This window comes from Brienomyrus brachyistius, chromosome 2 (assembly GCF_023856365.1).
Source record: "Brienomyrus brachyistius isolate T26 chromosome 2, BBRACH_0.4, whole genome shotgun sequence".
NCBI classification, from domain to species: Eukaryota; Metazoa; Chordata; class Actinopteri; order Osteoglossiformes; family Mormyridae; genus Brienomyrus; species Brienomyrus brachyistius.
The window spans coordinates 32270743-32287501 of NC_064534.1; the positions used below are offsets into that span (position 1 = coordinate 32270743).

At 42.1% G+C, this 16759-nt stretch overlaps 2 protein-coding genes across 2 annotated transcripts; one reads left to right on the top strand and one right to left on the bottom strand.

Moving 5' to 3' along the window:
- Nucleotides 1-25: 25 nt before the first annotated feature.
- pes (pescadillo) lies at nt 26-8157 on the bottom strand. The gene is made up of 15 exons (XM_048994812.1): nt 8003-8157; nt 7315-7394; nt 6927-7080; nt 6606-6715; nt 6186-6357; nt 5908-5997; nt 4170-4286; nt 4009-4086; nt 3720-3809; nt 3088-3218; nt 2528-2653; nt 1385-1569; nt 1069-1259; nt 777-944; nt 26-444 (listed from the first exon to the last, which is right to left on the bottom strand). Exons 1-15 carry the CDS (start codon nt 8024-8026, stop codon nt 349-351), a joined length of 1812 nt encoding a protein of 603 aa, XP_048850769.1. The 5' UTR covers nt 8027-8157; the 3' UTR covers nt 26-348.
- A 1472-nt stretch (nt 8158-9629) lies between these two features.
- p2rx2 (purinergic receptor P2X, ligand-gated ion channel, 2) lies at nt 9630-14997 on the top strand. The gene is made up of 12 exons (XM_048998910.1): nt 9630-9857; nt 10720-10855; nt 11371-11442; nt 12204-12279; nt 12363-12459; nt 12621-12701; nt 13521-13659; nt 13839-13969; nt 14107-14197; nt 14277-14342; nt 14463-14540; nt 14902-14997. Exons 1-12 carry the CDS (start codon nt 9718-9720, stop codon nt 14995-14997), a joined length of 1203 nt encoding a protein of 400 aa, XP_048854867.1. The 5' UTR covers nt 9630-9717.
- Nucleotides 14998-16759: the final 1762 nt, after the last annotated feature.

Sequence of the window (16759 nt, forward strand, 5' to 3'; positions counted from 1 at the left end):
TCACTTCAGAAATTATACATAGTGGTACAGGTGGTTCTGCAGATTTTACTGCAAATTTAACAGTCTTTAAAATACATACGATAGGTAATGAAACAAGATTCAGATTACAAAAACCGCAAAGTGATTTTAAGAAATGAAAGGAAATTATTTCAACAGCATACTGTAGCTTGGCGGGTATTCTACGTTCTCCCCAAAGGAAAGTCCACGTCCAAGCATCTGAAGTTCTTGCATGGGTTCTTCACATTTTTGGCCCAGGAACAAAACGTTAGAAAGATGCTACAAAATGTTTCCCCTCTTCAACTATGGCGCGGACATGTTATTCCCAAACTGACAAGTCCTTAACTACAGTTACTCCCCCCCTATGGTCGTCTTCTTCTTCTTCTTCTTTTTGTCAGCCTTCCAGGCATCATCGTGGGCCTTTCTCTTGGCAGCAAGCTTGTTTGCCTGAAAAGGGGAAGGAGAATCAAGTTAATGAATAAACGTATCACTTGCAGCCTCAGGTCTCAGCTGTGGCACTAGCAAGGTCACTGATCCTCCCAGGGCTCATTATTTAAATGACAAGTTTTCCATGGCAAAGTGCCTTAATCTCATTAACATTTACTTCCACTCGCCACCTGACTTAGGAGCTGGTGTGAAAGTTTTACACCAAGACTGAAAGAGACGACTTCCTGAATATTTCCTAGCGTCTCACGCTCAAACTCCCACACATTCTCAATCCCCATAATTCCCTCTCCATCCTTCCCAGGATTCTACAGATACTCGGAAGCCAGACGTACCTCTCGGACTTTCCTCTTCTTGCCAAACACGATCTTATCATAGAGATACTTCTCCTTCTTTTTCATCATCATGATGGCCAGACGCTTCTCCTCCGCTTTCTCCTCCTGCTCCAATCGCATCTTATTCTCCAGTTTCACCTTCCCAGGAGTGACTGTGACTGGCAATGTCTGCCAAGGAATAATGTTTTATCAAGACATCCAGTTGAAACTTCACCATCCTGACAGCCTCCACCACAAGCCCAGCCCTAATGTCAAGAATGTCCAAAGAGACCAGCTTCCAGCATTGCCTCACCTTGCCCTTGGATTTCTGTTTCTCCATCAACTTAAGGTTTTTCTCATCTGTAGCCTCTTCATCATCCATATCATCATCATCATCATCCTCCTCCTCCTCCTCATCATCATCATCATCACCACCTTCATCCTCCTGACTGTCATCACCTCCGTCGTCATCTTCCTCACCTTCGATCTCCTCTTGTTCTCTCTCTGAAAGTCAGGCCATTTGAAAAATTCTTGGTCACAAAATGATCCTCAAGTGTCCCTTTTTCAAATTCTTCAAAAGTATCGTTTAAACCTTAAGTCCAGATGGTAAACAGCAGCCTGAACCTCACCTGGCCTTTCCCCACGCTGCAGGGCCATCAGTCTCAGTTTTTCTGGTGGCACATAGTCACCTTCCTTGTGCTCCACGAACGGCGACAGGTGTGGGGGCAGGGTTACCCCCGGAAAATAGTCCTCGACAGGTAGACGCATCCTACTGTTGACACAGTCAAACACCCACTGTGGCTGGATGTAGTATCTGTCAAGACAAATCAGGCCTCTCTTACACTGCACAGATCTGAACATTAAGGAGTTCTTTTCAAAACTAATGGATAAGGACCAATTTTCCCAATACATCAATTTTTCCAACGTTGTTAACTGCAGAACTGCATGCACCACCGATGCAGTCTAAAAGAAGGGAGTCTTTGGGAATGAAAGAGAAAAGCTGCCATTATTCATTCATTGCTGTTGATTGGATATAAAACAGGAGCTCTACCAGAGATAAACAGACTCAAATCCAGCATGTGTTACCAACTAAATGCCCAGATATTCCTGCCCTTCTCAGATATGCTTCCATTCCGTGTCAACAAACTAATTATGGCGTTTAGTGGTCAGGTGTGTTTAATACTGTGGCATTCTGGGGGAAGGGAGGACACCCAAGCTGCAGGACTTAACAACCCGTGGTGGGCCCTGAGAAACGGCTCTGCCACGAGGGTTGGGGCTGAGAGAACAATGCCACTGCGAACCCTATCGTCCCCACCCACAGGAAGCCACGAGAGACAGGGGCACCATTGATGTTCTAGAGAAGAGCCCTGAAAGGCGGCTTTGTTGCCATTTGTGATCTGGGGCAGAGAGGGGGATGCTTCTGACCAAGAAGGCAACGAAATATCAGGAAAGCCTAACAGAACAACAAGGGCCAGAGATTCCGTTCAGAGTGTCCTGTGAAGACCAGACAGGTTCACTGGGGTCATCTCCAAGATCCATACTGAGCCGTATGACCAGATATGAAACACGGCTGCTTACATAAGGCCCACGGGACAATTACAGCAGCAGTCACAGATGCGAGAAGCTCACGCTTTGCATAAACACTACAACCTCATTTGCATTTCTTTAGCGAAGTATTTACATTTGCAGCAGACACGACAAAGGGCAACTGTATCAGTACAAGATAAGGTGATGTTAAGCTGTCAGTGATCAAGGCCCAGCTTAATCTATACCTGTTAATATACTTCTTGTCCACATTGGGTCTGTCCACAACCTGGTGTGTGATGGTCTCATCTGTGACATCATAAGTGCCGCCAATACACAAGGATTTCTCCCATGACACTTGAGCTCCAAAACACCTAAAAAAGGAATTACACATTTTAAATAATTTAATGCACAAATAAGATGACAGTCTGTTGATCAGTGAGGCCTGTTAAGGTCTTTAAAGGGATGTGACCTGCTGTTATGTGGTATGATAGAGTGTTGTGGGATATCCTGTCATCTTCTGTGAAGTGGGGGGACAGCTGGCCCATTGTGCATGGGACTGCATACTCCTGGGTTATCAGGAACCAGAGGTGGATAGTTCAGGTTCAGAAAGCAAAAACCTAGACCAAGATTTTATTTTAACCAACCAGTAGATAATGACTCAAACTGGTCGCTTGAGCAAAATCTTGCTCTGGATTTTTACTTTCTGACCCTGAAATATCCAGCTCTGTCCAGAACAGCGCGGCTAGGACATAGATGATGTTCCGTTTGGTGAAATCAAGTCAGTTCTGAGAAGTGTCACATCTACCTAAGCACAAAGGCCAGGGACTCCCGAGGAACTTCCCGGTTGAGGAAGAATTTCAGACCCTCAAAGAGATTTTTTTGGGCTTCCTGCTCTTTCTGCTCCTTTTCCCGAGCCACAAGGACCTCAGCGTCTTCCTGGAAAGAAGGAAGCAGGTCTTTACGAAGGGTTTGGGTTTCATCATTGTTTTTGTAACACCTTTCCCAGAAACCAAGGAGACGATCCCCCATGCCTGACACATCCAACACCCTAAGCCATGTGGGCTGTTACAGTCAGTAATGCACTTTTGTAGCCTCTTTTAGAGCTTAAAAGGATACAAAGACTTGGCCGTAAACAAAACGGCTCCACTGTAATTCACAGACAAATTCATTTATAAAAGACTTCATATAACAAATCATATAACAAAGACGGCATTCCGCCAAACAGTGTCATGTCTTAATTTAAATACTGGTAAACTATAGAAAACAATCTGCAAGTGTGGACTGTTACCACAAAGAGTCATAAAAACTCCAGTTTTCAGAAATTATGGTAACTTGAATCAATTTAAAGCCGTAGTTAGGACACTTCCAGAAATGGCAGATTAATGGTGAGACTAGGAACAGGAGGACAGAGAAAGAGAGAGAGAGTTGCTCCATTACCCCCTCCACAGGAAAGCGGTCTGGTTCTGCCTCCTCTTCCTCGACAGTGGAGATGACCCGCGACAGACTGGCACTCAGCGCTGAGAGTTTCTGAGAAGAGCACAGTGTCACACAGTAGTGTCGGCTCCTGCCGTTACCCCAATGCTCAGCCAGACACGTATCAGAATGCGAAGACATGCACATCACGGCAATCGGACGTCAGCAAGCATGAAGAAACCCAGCTGACCAATCGAGGTTTTTAAACATTTAAGCCTTTTTCCCGCAGCACCAGCACACAGGCCTCTACTACCTCCAAGTAGCTCTCCGAGTCCATGGCATAGTCCTCCTCATGCTCAGCCTTCAGCTCCACCTCAGCCTTACTGTCCAGCTGGAAGGAGAGAACCATCAAGACGCATCCAGGACCCGAACATCCCCATCCGCGGCTGAGGATGCGAGAGCGCCTTACCGTACCTTGGGGGGGTAGAGCAGGTTCAGAGTTTGGTAAAGGCGGAAATTGACAAAGCCCAGGAGCGTGGTGTGGAACTCCGTGAAGGTGGCCATCACCCTGTAATCCACATCCGTCGGGTGCTAAGAGCAAAAGGGACGCAGAGATAAAATAATGGATTATGGCAGCGGTTCTCAAACTTTTCCTATCATGCCCCCCTTTAGAAGTGGCTGACCTTTCACCCCCCCCCCCCCCACCTACGTACACACCCAATCCATACAGTTTTTTGGACCCATCATTATATATTATATATGTATGCCCATCTGTGTGTGTGTGTGTGTGCGCGCGTGTGTCCATGTTTTACCTATTTCTTTTGCTGTCTGAAAGAAAAAAACCCAACGGAACTGTTTGCTATTGCTTCCACATGAAAAATGTAAATCCAAATTGGTTCCACTCAGCACGTGAGCAGAGCAGGAGCGGAATGATTTTGGCCAGACTGGGAGCAAGGAGCAGGAAAATAAAAAAAAATTAATTGGAGCATCACCTTATCTCTCGCTCCACTTCTGCAGGGTTCTCAACTCTCATGTATATGGCGTGACACTTAAATCCATCCATTCATCCATTTTCCAAACCGCTTATCCTACTGGGTCACGGGGGGTCTGGAGCCTATCCCGGAAGCAATGGGCACGAGGCAGGGAACAACCCAGGATGGGGGGCCAGCACATCATCGCAGGGCACACTCACACACCAGTCACTCTCACACACACTCCTATGGACAATTTAGCAACTCCAATTAGCCTCACCATGTTTTTGGACTGTGGGGGGAAACCGGAGTACCCGGAGGAAACCCCACGACGACATGGGGAGAACATGCAAACTCCACACACATGTGACCCAGGCGGAGACTCCAACCCGGGTCCCAGAGGTGTGAGGCAACAGTGCTAACCACTGCACCACCATGCCGCCCCCGTGACACTTACATCTTACGGCAAATCAGTATTATTCCATTATAAGCCTAAAAATATGTTGCATAGTTTGTAACCCTACAGTCTACGTGCAGAGTAATAAAATTTTTACATACTTGTAAATGTGAATGCAGACGTGCCTCGAATTAAAAATCTCACAGCAGCCAGGTAACCAAAGCTGGGAGTCCCGCTTTCACATACCGGACCTGCTCACAATTTCTGCTTTAATGTGAATTTGGCTGTTCAGTTATTTTGATGCCAGGTAACAGTTTAATTTAAAACTAAAATACAATGCAGAATGTTTTCTTTGTTGTAATGAACAGTGCGTGATTTCATTGGAGTGGGGTGAAAATTGACTGGAGTGCGGAGCAATAATGAGAGGAGCGATCTGCAGCGTACTGCGGAAATTCTCATTGCTCCGCTCTGCTCACATGCTCTGGTTCCAATACACATTTTTGCACACTATCAAACCTGGGATTTGTCGTGGTTTTTGCCCCCACTGCAGTGCGCTTTGAGGATCACTGGATTATGGGATATAATTTAACATCGATTCTGGGGACTCCTATGCCAGAGCTTCCTAAACATTTATTTTTTGAATCTTTATCTGTTAATAATTAGACGTTTAAACACGGCAGTTCCTGCAAATATACATTTTATGTTTGGCTAAATAAAGGGTTTACAAGAGAGTAAAGGCAGCCATTGCTAAATCTCAAAAAGTAGCTGCTCAGGGAGGGGAAGCAAGGAAACTGAATTACACTGGGGTGGACAGACAGCTGACACACAAGAGACACACACTCACATTATGGGCAAACTGGTAGGGCACCAGCCAGGTGACAGTCTGGCCGAGAACCTCTGCTTGGTAGTAAATTCCCTTGATGGAGAGGAACACCTAACGCAACAAAAATGCATGTTAATTCATAAATATACTGTTTTTGTAAGTATCTTCTAAAAAAATACAGAGCAACAGAAGAGAAAGGACGCGAGACCCAAGATGTTATAAAAGAAGAGATCAACTCACAAAAGCAAATTAATAGATACATTTACAGAGAACAGATTAGCGCATACAAGGCTGCCCACCTTCCTCAGAGAGCGAGAGATGACGATGTAGTTCATCCACTCCACAGACAGGCGGCGGCACAACTGGATGGTTTGGACATGACACTTCCCTGTGCGGGCGAAGGTCGAGAACAGGAAGCACATGGAGAGAGCGTCGTCCAGGTCACGGAGCGCATCAATGAAGGTAGGGTACCTGACACACAAACCCACGCATGTCAACAGAACCTTATCAACAGCTGCCCTCAAAAAGTCAAGAACATCTTCATATTAGTAATCTAAAAATATGAGTATATCCAGTCTGCATTTTTCACAAGATTGCACAGAATTAATTCATACATGTAGTTCACCACTTACTACTACTTTGTGTAGTGCTACCTAGTAACTAAAGTGAGAGGGCGCCCTCTGTTGGTCAATTTTAACCAGCCAACCAACAAGACTCACCTTTCCTTCACAATGTGGTCAAGCTTGTAGACAGGTTTGTTTTCCCTTAACCTCTGAACTGCACCCCATTCTGATTTCCCATAAGCTTTCCGCAGCTTCCGGACAAAGACCTGATGAGGTATAGAAGAGAAAGGAGCATCACCACACTTGCTGGTCTGTCAATATTCAGGACTGCAATAATATAAAAATAATAGTTGTGTTTTCAGGCTGTTTATGATACAATGATACCATCTGGGCATCTGTAAGCTGCACAAGCCTTAGTATGAATGAGAGTTCAGAGCGGAGTTGTTATGGTACAAAAAAAGTAGACAGTCAACACACCTTATACTCCCTAAACTTTGCCACAATGGGCTCATGCAGTAGGAAACGGATGTCTTTGACCAAGTAAAAGGTGCGCGGGGCGGTAGACCCCTTGTTGACTTTCTTCTTGCGTTTCGGCTCATGGGGGTAGATTCCCTTGAGGATACAGAGTCGCCTGGGAAGAGAACCATCGACAACAATGTCTGAAAGATCACATAGCAAATTTATTAGCTTTATCTAACAGTCTGTAAATATCATCAAGCAAGCAAGGCATGAGCTCCAGAGCCCTGTCCACGTCAAGGCCTCTTTAAAAAAGCCATTCATTCAGCGTGATGTCACATAAACATACAAACATCCATGTGCCTGAAGTTGTACAAGGACAAACTGATGACAAACGGATAGTATTTACCTGAAATCAGCTAAGCTTAGCTGCAGCTTCTTGCGAGCCTTGTTCCTGGTGACGTAGTTGGTGGCTGATCCACTTTCGTACTGCGGAAAAAATATTTATACGTATATAGCCGACGCCTTTATCCAAAGTGACGTATAACTGAATAGGATCAATAATTAGAATTAAGGGCCCAACGGTGACAGAACTCGCGATTTAAACTAGCGACGTTTCGAACAGTCAGAAACCAACCCAATGAGCAAGATATCGCTCCCAAAAGAGACGCCGATACACCTATTTTTATACCCGCACATTCTGGACCTTTAGACGAGCTATCAACTAACAGTGTGTTCTGTCACACTGGTAACGTAATGGTGTGCTGTGAAATGAAATAGAGCTCTGGGGGATATTGCTGTAGCTAGCCAACGAAAAAGCTATTATGAATTATACTCAAGTAGAAGCAACCAATACTTAGAAAGACCTGTCCATGCTGAAAATGTACACATGGATATAGTATATCCAAACCACACGAACGAAATGATCGCAATACCGCAGTCAGACTGAAGTTTCAAAACGTTTTCAACGAGACCTGGAGAATTTACTCCGGCCTTCAGTGTTGCGAAAACACGGCATTTTCACCCACATTTTCTATTTCATTGATGTAAAGAACCATACACCGTTTCTACACCTAACATTAAGGCGCTTATATTACCTTCTTTTTCTGTAAACCACCCATTATACTCTTCTTTCTGTAACTTAGCAAGACCGCAAAAACAACGTCAGCGCAGCCTGCTTCCACCAGAGCACGGTCTCCGCTTACACACGTGTTGGGTGCTCAGTCCGAGTAGGACCCAAAGGTTGCAAGCTGCCTACACATAAGCCTGATTGAAATTTGTACTGCCGTTCCGTTTGATACTTTGTGAGACTTGCGTCTTCACCACACTTTTCAGCTAAAATGAAAATATATTCACAACTCTATTTATCTACAGGTATATCTCCTATTGTGTCTTAGGTAAACGACTAAGAATTCAATGTCTAATTAAATAAACGCATTAAGAAACTTTTTGAATCATTAATACTATATGTGTGAGTGATCTGTTCATTTTGAGTGGTAATGTATTTTATTGGAATTAAGACTAAAATTGAGTTTATAAATTATTCATAGATACTTCTCCGGGACGCATTTTATAAATACGTGCCTACAGTATCAGTAAAAACTTTGGACACGCCGACAAAGGAGAGTGATAGTGTTGCATTACATGGCCTGGCCACCTGACCTAAACACAGTAGAGATGATTTTGGAGGAGTTTGATCAGACACTGAAGGAAAAGCAGCCAGTGAGTGCTCAGTGTATATGTGGGACCTCCTTCAGGACAGCTGGAAAAGCATCCCAAGAGACCACCTCATGAAACTGGCATAGAGGAGACAGTCCATGCAACATTTGGCGTTAACAGCCTTGCAAAGGAGCCCAATGGTAGAATCACCCTGCTGACCCATTGATTTGTGGAAGTCCCAACTCACAGAACTACCCCCGTCCCCCCCAACAAAAACATGTTATTGTTTAATACTTTTTTGGTCTGTTAATAATTTCATACATGTTATTTTGTAATTTTTATGTCTCTAAACTTGTTCTAAAATGTATAAAACAGTACAAATAAACCTTTCTATGGGTAGCTGTGTCCAGGCTTTTAACTGGCAGTGTAAATCTATAATTATGCATTGCGTTGTGTATACCGAGAATGAATATTTGCAGCAGACTAAATATGTAATTGTACATATAAACACTAGAATATTTTTCAAAGTATTTTCAGTTTTGTGTCAGTGACTGACAGCACGTTATATGAAGGTAGGCTATTTCTGAAAACAAGAGGTCAGTCTAATCAAGTCTTAAGGAGGCAAAATTCCAAAAAGCTTTTGGAAATATTGGATCTTGTAAAAGAAATCAACGTGCTTACATTATTTTTTGTCCAAAGTCTTATGAATTTTGTACAGCTGGAAGTATACTGTAGAATTTCAGAATAATACATCATAAAGCCTTTTGGGTGTTTGTGTCATTATACCACCGCATAAGCAAAACTTATAAAAAGAGAAAATGTATGACAACACTACTACCTTGAACAGAATAAGCAGTTATAGAAGGACTGGGTGGATGGATAATGTAACACAACAAGGGCAAAGGAACTTGACTATAATGCCATTTTTTGGGCGGGACTTGTGATGTCATAGTATAGCAGGAGGAGGTCTATGCAAATGTGGACAAACGAGTATGGATTCTTCAGAGTAAAAGACTGGGGCGGAGATCAACATGCTGACCTGATGAGGCTGTGAGCACTGACGAGAGAAGATCTGTAACATCTGTGACGACCATACATTATATACTTTATCTGCAAGAGGAGAGCCCCTGTTACAGGAGGTTACCAAGGAAAAATGGGCTTTCGAGACTGTCTTAGGTCATGTTTTCTCGGCTTCTTTGAATATGAGACACCCAAGATTATGGTGGTAAAAAACAGAACTCTCGGGGTTATCTACAGAGGTGTACATTTACTTGTGACAACCTATTTCATATGGTAAGCATTTGCAATATTTCCCATTTGTGATATTCATAATTGTATTGGCCTATAAGGCATTTGGACGTGATTGAAGAGCATTATTATATTATTATTTTTATAAAAGACTATCTGTGATTGCATCTTTTAAAGAAGTGCTAGAAATTGTTATATTTTTACTGTGCAAAATGTTAGATGCTCTGTCAGGTTGCCTCAAAATGCTGTCGAAATTATTAACATACAAATTTATAATTTTATTTTATTCTTCAGATCCCATGATGTGTAAAAACCATTTGTGGAAATGTAGTTAATTTGGTTAAAGTCATGGTTAAAGTCTCTGCCCGCTGACCATTACAGACCATTACCGTGTACTTTGAAATCCGAAACCTGTAGGCCCATTTTGAGAAGGTTCCTGTTTTTCTAATGGTCTGTAAGTCACATTTGAAATCTCTAAATGTTCTTTCATTGGCCTTCAGAAAATCCCTGAGAAAAAATGGCAAAAATGTCTATTTGCTGCATCCTCTGATTGTGTCCATGTTGGTAGTTAGTCCGTATCAAATTTTCATATGCCTTAGAATTACGGGTTAGAGTTAAGTTAAGATACTGTAGGAAAAGCAAAGGAAAAGTCGAGTTTTAGTACTTCTCACTCAGATCAGATTTTAGATAATTTATCTTCTCATTAATGAATGCCTACAGTTGTCTGTGGTATCAAGAAAGTTTTTATCTGTCAGTCCTCATCCATCCATCCATCCATCATTAATGACCACTGGGGTGCTTCCAGCACTGTGCCACCGACAGTGGCTGTTCCCTCTGCATTGTTATAATCCAGTTTTGCAGACACTTCCAGCCCTAAGAAGCTGTCTGGGTCCATTGTTCCTGGCAGGTATGTCTTCATCAGCCAGAAAGCGTACCAGGAGAGCGAAACACGCCCAGAGAGCTCTGTCTACACAAAAATGAAGGGCACAGCATTGCTGGGTGACATGGTACAGGACATGGTGGAGTACGTCCGACCCTCGGAGGTAATAAAAAATATGCGAGGTAGTGTTTTCTTTCGTGGTGTTATATAGGCGTGTAGATCCACAGCAATGAGCTGAAAACCATGATTGAGAAAAGCACGTACGGATGCCAGCGCTTTTCCCAGAACCCTGAATCGTTTTCATGACCCTCTTCACCTTTCTCCGAGCATCTTTGTTGTCCCTGTCATAACTATAACTATGGGAACAGATTTTAAAATGCATAGTTACCCCCCCCCCCCCCTTAGGTTCTGTGGTTTGCCCACAGGGACCTGTCGGCACAGACAGCTGCAGACCATGAGGGGAACTGCTCATGGAAGAACTGCTCAGACTGAAAGTCTTTTAAGCTGAATATCATTATATTAGTGTTTCAGAAATGGGCCATGTGGGTATCATGCAGTTTCAGTCATTTGCTGAGTTGAGAATCAGAGAATCCCATGAGAATCAATAAAACAGGCGGTGGAGGCTGGGTTGGACCTAAATTTGGTGGCGTTTGCAGCTTTCCTATCCCCCAAATGCAGGGTGGTGATGTCATCAGCACAATTCTGCGCAGAGAGGTTACACACGACCAGCAGCAGGGGGTGTGTGCAGAGGTAAGGGTTGTGTCCTGGGGGGGGGACCTCTGTGTGAGGCTACATTTCTTAATGCCCTTTCTATAGCTTTTAGGAATCCCCAAAGGCACATTAACATATTAACATGGTCAGAGGCCCTGAGTGGGGGGTTGGGGTGCATTTTGGGATTGTAGTCGTGTTCCATATTGGTTTGGAACAGTACACTGTACTATATTTTTCAACATGTAATGGGTTTTTAGGTTTAAAACAAGGTTAAAACTATTTTATTAAACAAGGTTAGTTGAGGCTCCTGTTTAGCAGAGGCTGCTAGGATTCAGTCCCTATAAGTCGCTGTATTAAAGTGCCTCTGGAGGTCCTCCAAGTTACACATCACCATGACCTCTGACTCCATTCACTTTGATAAAACCTTTGAGAAATTCATGGTATTATAGAAATGGTAACACATTTACTCTGATTCACTGATCAGTGGTGATGAAACTGTCACATGCATCATGTGACCTGCACTTTTCCAAATAGTTCACCATTATTTTTACATTAAAGGGTAAACTCCTCCTTCCACTGTCTCGGATCTAATCCCAGAATTACTTTCTTGCATTAGCTTACATACATCCATCTTTCAACCAGTCATCCAATACAGGCCGTGAATTCTTGACTTTCCAAGAAATGTCAAACATCAAAATGTTTCATTAAAAATATGAAAATTGGAATATAGGAAAGGATTTACTTGACCTCACTGCAGTGTCTCCTTGATGCCGTCAGTAACTGACACCTTTTTTATCCAGCATTATTCTGTTCCCAAAGCCAACTGCACATCAGATTCGGACTGCAAGGCAGGAGAGGTTGACTTTGATGGCAACGGTAAGGCTTATGCATAAGTGCTACAACGAAACAAAAAAACATGCCATTACATGTTGTCGTAATCTATATTTAGTTTTTTCTAGGACCAGGAACAGGGCGCTGTATACCTTATTATAACCATACCTTTAAAACCTGCGAGATCAAGTCCTGGTGTCCCATTGAAGAATTTGCAGCTGTTAGGTTTGTGTTAAAGTTCTTCTTGGCTGACATTTGTTCCTTCTGATTTATTTAACTTATTGTCACCTCCGGTCTGCAGTATCTGACCCGTGCAGAACATTCAGATGCCCCTTCTGCAAGTTCTCCTATTAGGTTAGGATTCACCTGTTTACTCTGTGCTGCAGAGAGGCAGCCCTGGCGGAAGCTGTTAACTTCACAGTCTTCATCAAGAACACCATTCACTTCCCCAAATTTAAAGTGCTCAGGTAATAAATGAAACAGTCATTCCAGTTCTAATTGTCTGGGTCTCTAATGGAGGGAAAGTCATTAGGAATTATTGAGTGTATGTTATGGTCTATGCTAGTGTTTCTCAAACCATTCCTCAGAGTCTCCCAGACTGTCCATGATTTTGCTTCCTCCCGGGTCTCTGTTAGACAGTTGTACAGCAAAATAGGAAAAATGAGGACTGTCTGGGGGTCCCCGAGGACCGGGCTGAGAGTCACTGGTCTACACCAATAGTTAAAGTGCACTAGAGCTGTGATTTTTTAAAATGATTTTCTCAGTGGTAACACTGAAAACCACATTGATGGATTAATATGCTTTGTGCATTTGGTTCTTTACAGAAGCTGAGAATAGCTGGGCTTGCAGTAATTTTTTTAACGCCGTTATCTTGAGAAAACAAGATAATAATACAAAGATAAACACAATCTGGCACCATGGTGCCCTCATGTCATGGGCAGCTGCTCTACAGTATATGTACTGTATCTATGCTACTTAATGCACGCATCCCTTCATTCAACACTGAAACTGAGTGTTGTACTAGTGTGCAGTTTAATTATAGGGTGAATGTCATGCCCTGTCTGTATGTTGCAACATGGTCCTGGGAAATGCTGTCATATGTTATGCCAGCATGTGCAGATGACATAATGTTGAAGATACAGCATTAAAAAAAAGCCATTAAAAATGTGATTGCAGGCATGGCCACTCTCAGCTTCTGTAGTTCTTCATTTAAGTTTACTATATTTTAAATGTTTTTTTTTTTTTTAAACAAAAAAAACAAAAAAACAACATATCCAACGAATCAGGGGCAACATCAAAGCAAACAAAGCAAGGTACCTGAGCCGTTGCACCTACAATGAGGTGACAGACCCCTACTGCCCCATCTTCCGGCTGGGCTACATCGCAGAGCAGGCCAGGGAGAAGTTCAGTGAGCTCTGCAGGACGGTAAATTGCCCGGTTATACACCATGTTAGCCATATAGACCAATCACAAGATGTTTCATGTAAAAATATCATGCTTTCTATCATGCACTAGGAAGCTGCTATCATCATCATCGTCATCATCATCATTTTTATTCTGGACAGTGTGGGAATATGCATTGAAACTGCACGTTGTCTTGTCAGGGAGGAGTGATTGGGGTATTCATCAACTGGAAGTGTGACTTCGACATAGACCCCTCCAACTGCGTTCCCACTTACGCCTTCCGGCGTCTGGACCTCCGCAAGAACCTGCCGAGCTCTGGGTACAACTATAGGTGAGTGATTCCTCCTTTTGATTATCTTAGGCCAGCAGAGTAACTTTCACCATGACAGAGAATTTCTCAGTCGCCCACAGTTGTAGCTAGACAGATGGGGCAGGTACATGTTATTTATTTGTGACTTTGATCTTCAGGTTTGCAAAATATTACAGAAGGAATGGCAAGGAATTCCGTACTCTTATTAAAGCATTTGGGATTCGTCTGGATGTCATTGTCCACGGGCACGTAAGTGTTTCCTTCTTTAAAGACCAAAATAATACTCTAATACCTCACATGTATTTGAATAAAATGTGATTCTTTGCAGGCTGGGAAATTTAGCATCATTCCAACTATCATCAACATGGTCACTGCTTTGACATCAGTTGGAATTGTAAGTTTTGTTTCTAAGTTTATTAAACAGGGAGCGTTGACCTTATGCAAATTAGCTAGCAGAAATGTACCGTCGCACAATCTCTCAGCATTTTCTCAGCGTTTGCGACTTTCCCCCCAGTGTTCTGTCATTTGTGACTGGATTCTGCTCACATTCATTGACAAGAATGAGGTCTACAGTGAAAGAAAGTTTGATGAGGTTAGGTGTTTTTAAATTGTTTTAAAATAATAGATATAATTAAATAACAGATTACATAAATATTCTATTGATTCTTTTAAATGAGAAGCCAGGAATTCATTTCTCCATAATTCGATATTATTATGTTGATGGTAAAAAAAAAATTATAAACCTTTGCCTAAAAGGAGAAATATTAACTGTGTTTAAAATTAAACTATTTTTCTGGTTACCAGAAGCAGAAAGTTTGTTCAAAATTCACACAGCCAGAGATATAATTTTAATAAAGTTATATGCCTGGCAAATGCTATTCTTAAACCACTTAATGCAACTTTTATCCCAGATAAACAGATTTTGAATATATTCCAATTTGATTTCTCTGTAGGTCTCTGAAGAATCGCCTCCACCCACATTGACCGAGTTCACCCTCACAAGCTATGGCTCCACCCACTCTGACCTATCAGAAGGCGTGGCACTGTGACATCATCACTGTCAGCATTTTAGAGGGCACGTTTCACTGACCCAAAAAGAGCTTGCTGAGACCTTTCTCTTCAATCAAGATTCTAGACTCCAGCAAAGGCCAGCTCAGAGAAGCATTTCCTTATGCCCACAAAGATAATTTTTTTTTTTAAAGTTAGGTCTACTAAGTATTTTCATTTAAACTTAAAAAATTTTAAAAGCACCGAAAAAAACACATATTTGAAGTGAAACATTCACATTTATCTATCTGAGCTCTTTACATCTAGAATTTACCATATTTTTGAAAAACTTTATAGTATGGAAGTTGACCTAATAAACTCAGAAAGGGAAATACATATAGACCAATATAAAGCATATAATTTCAATGAAATATCAGAACACGAAATTGAAAGTTATTCTTACCAATCCTTCACATACCATATCTGTTATATGCATATGCCTATATATAAGCATACATTTACATTTCCGCATGTAGAAAGTCACATTAAGAATTTGTGAGGAGTTACGAGTCACAGAGTATCATGGTGTTCACTCATCCATGCAGATGACGACTTACAATCCAATAATTAACCTGCACCCTTAATTACATAAATTCATTACCGAATTAAACAGCTGTGTGGTAATGCGGGCAGTTCCAATTACTCTGTATTAATATTATAAAATTTTATATTGGAACCATTTAGAAACACGGATGGAGGCCAGTAAAACCTGTATAAATAGTACTCATAAAAGGCAACCTTTCTGCAAAACATTAGTAGCTGGTTATATTTGTTATACTGATACATCTTGCACTTTCAATTTGTATTGAAACGTTGAAATGAACTTCAGGCTTTGGGTAGTAACGAGATAGCTGGACGGCATCTGCAGGACATAAGGCTGTGGGGAGGAAATAAGTCACAAACAGCATTAATCTAATACAAACGTCTCCTACGGACAGAGGACAGCATGGGAAGTAAGATCTTGATTTACATCTATGCGGGTCACAGTTTAAGAAGCTGGGGTGGCAATTACCCCAAGATGATAATTTTGTCTTGAAGAAAAGAGATCTGGGCAATAAACAAAACATTGATTAATTGAGAAAGATTGGCTACTGATTCTTTCTCCTATGACTCGGAGAAGACGACTAAGATTATTGGCTGAAACAATACTAGATTGCTACATATCTTCACAACTAAACCATTTATCACATTTTGTGGCTATGTAAATTGACTATCAGTTTAACAAACTTAGAGGTTTTTGCCTGAAAATAAAGGATAAAGGGATAATTCTTCAGTAATATGAACTATGCAGCTAATCCCAAAACCAGATTTACTGTTTAATCTGATACAGGAGTTGGTCCCACCGCATGATGTCTGGGAAGCACAATATTGACGAACTTCTGGTAAAAACTTGCAACGTGATATAATACACATCCTGAACTAGATCAGGAGTGAAGTGTCATTTTCCCAGGCAGTTTGTCTGCTGTGGCCTGACCGAAATGGTCCACTTTAACCAACAGGGAACTGTCCTTTAAACAATATAGGCCAGACAATTTGGATACCGATGTTATTACATTTTTGTGTTACAGTAGCTTTTCCAGCAGGTATCTGAGGAGGAGGAGGCAGGGGAAAAAATCCCTCACTCAGACAGATAATCTGATAAAGGACATTTCATACTTAATGGGTTTCTCTAACAAGATTGTGGGGAGGTTGAGTCAGACTGTTTTCTTAAGCGAGTGTGGCTGAGCCACGCATCGATCTGGAGGTTGTCTTTCGGGCTGTGGT

Excerpts from the sequence above, each read along its gene's own strand:
- p2rx2 (XM_048998910.1), top strand. The coding sequence starts at position 9,718 with ATGGGCTTTCGAGACTGTCTTAGGTCATGTTTTCTCGGCTTCTTTGAA. Across the intron at positions 9,858-10,719 it reads GTGACAACCTATTTCATATG|GTATGTCTTCATCAGCCAGA; the intron begins GTAAGCATTTGC and ends TGTTCCTGGCAG. Across the intron at positions 12,702-13,520 it reads CCCAAATTTAAAGTGCTCAG|GGGCAACATCAAAGCAAACA; the intron begins GTAATAAATGAA and ends CCAACGAATCAG.
- pes (XM_048994812.1), bottom strand. The coding sequence starts at position 8,026 with ATGGGTGGTTTACAGAAAAAGAAG. Across the intron at positions 6,358-6,605 it reads GACCACATTGTGAAGGAAAG|GTACCCTACCTTCATTGATG; the intron begins GTGAGTCTTGTT and ends TTTGTGTGTCAG. Across the intron at positions 3,219-3,719 it reads ACCGCTTTCCTGTGGAGGGG|GAAGACGCTGAGGTCCTTGT; the intron begins GTAATGGAGCAA and ends CCTTCTTTCCAG.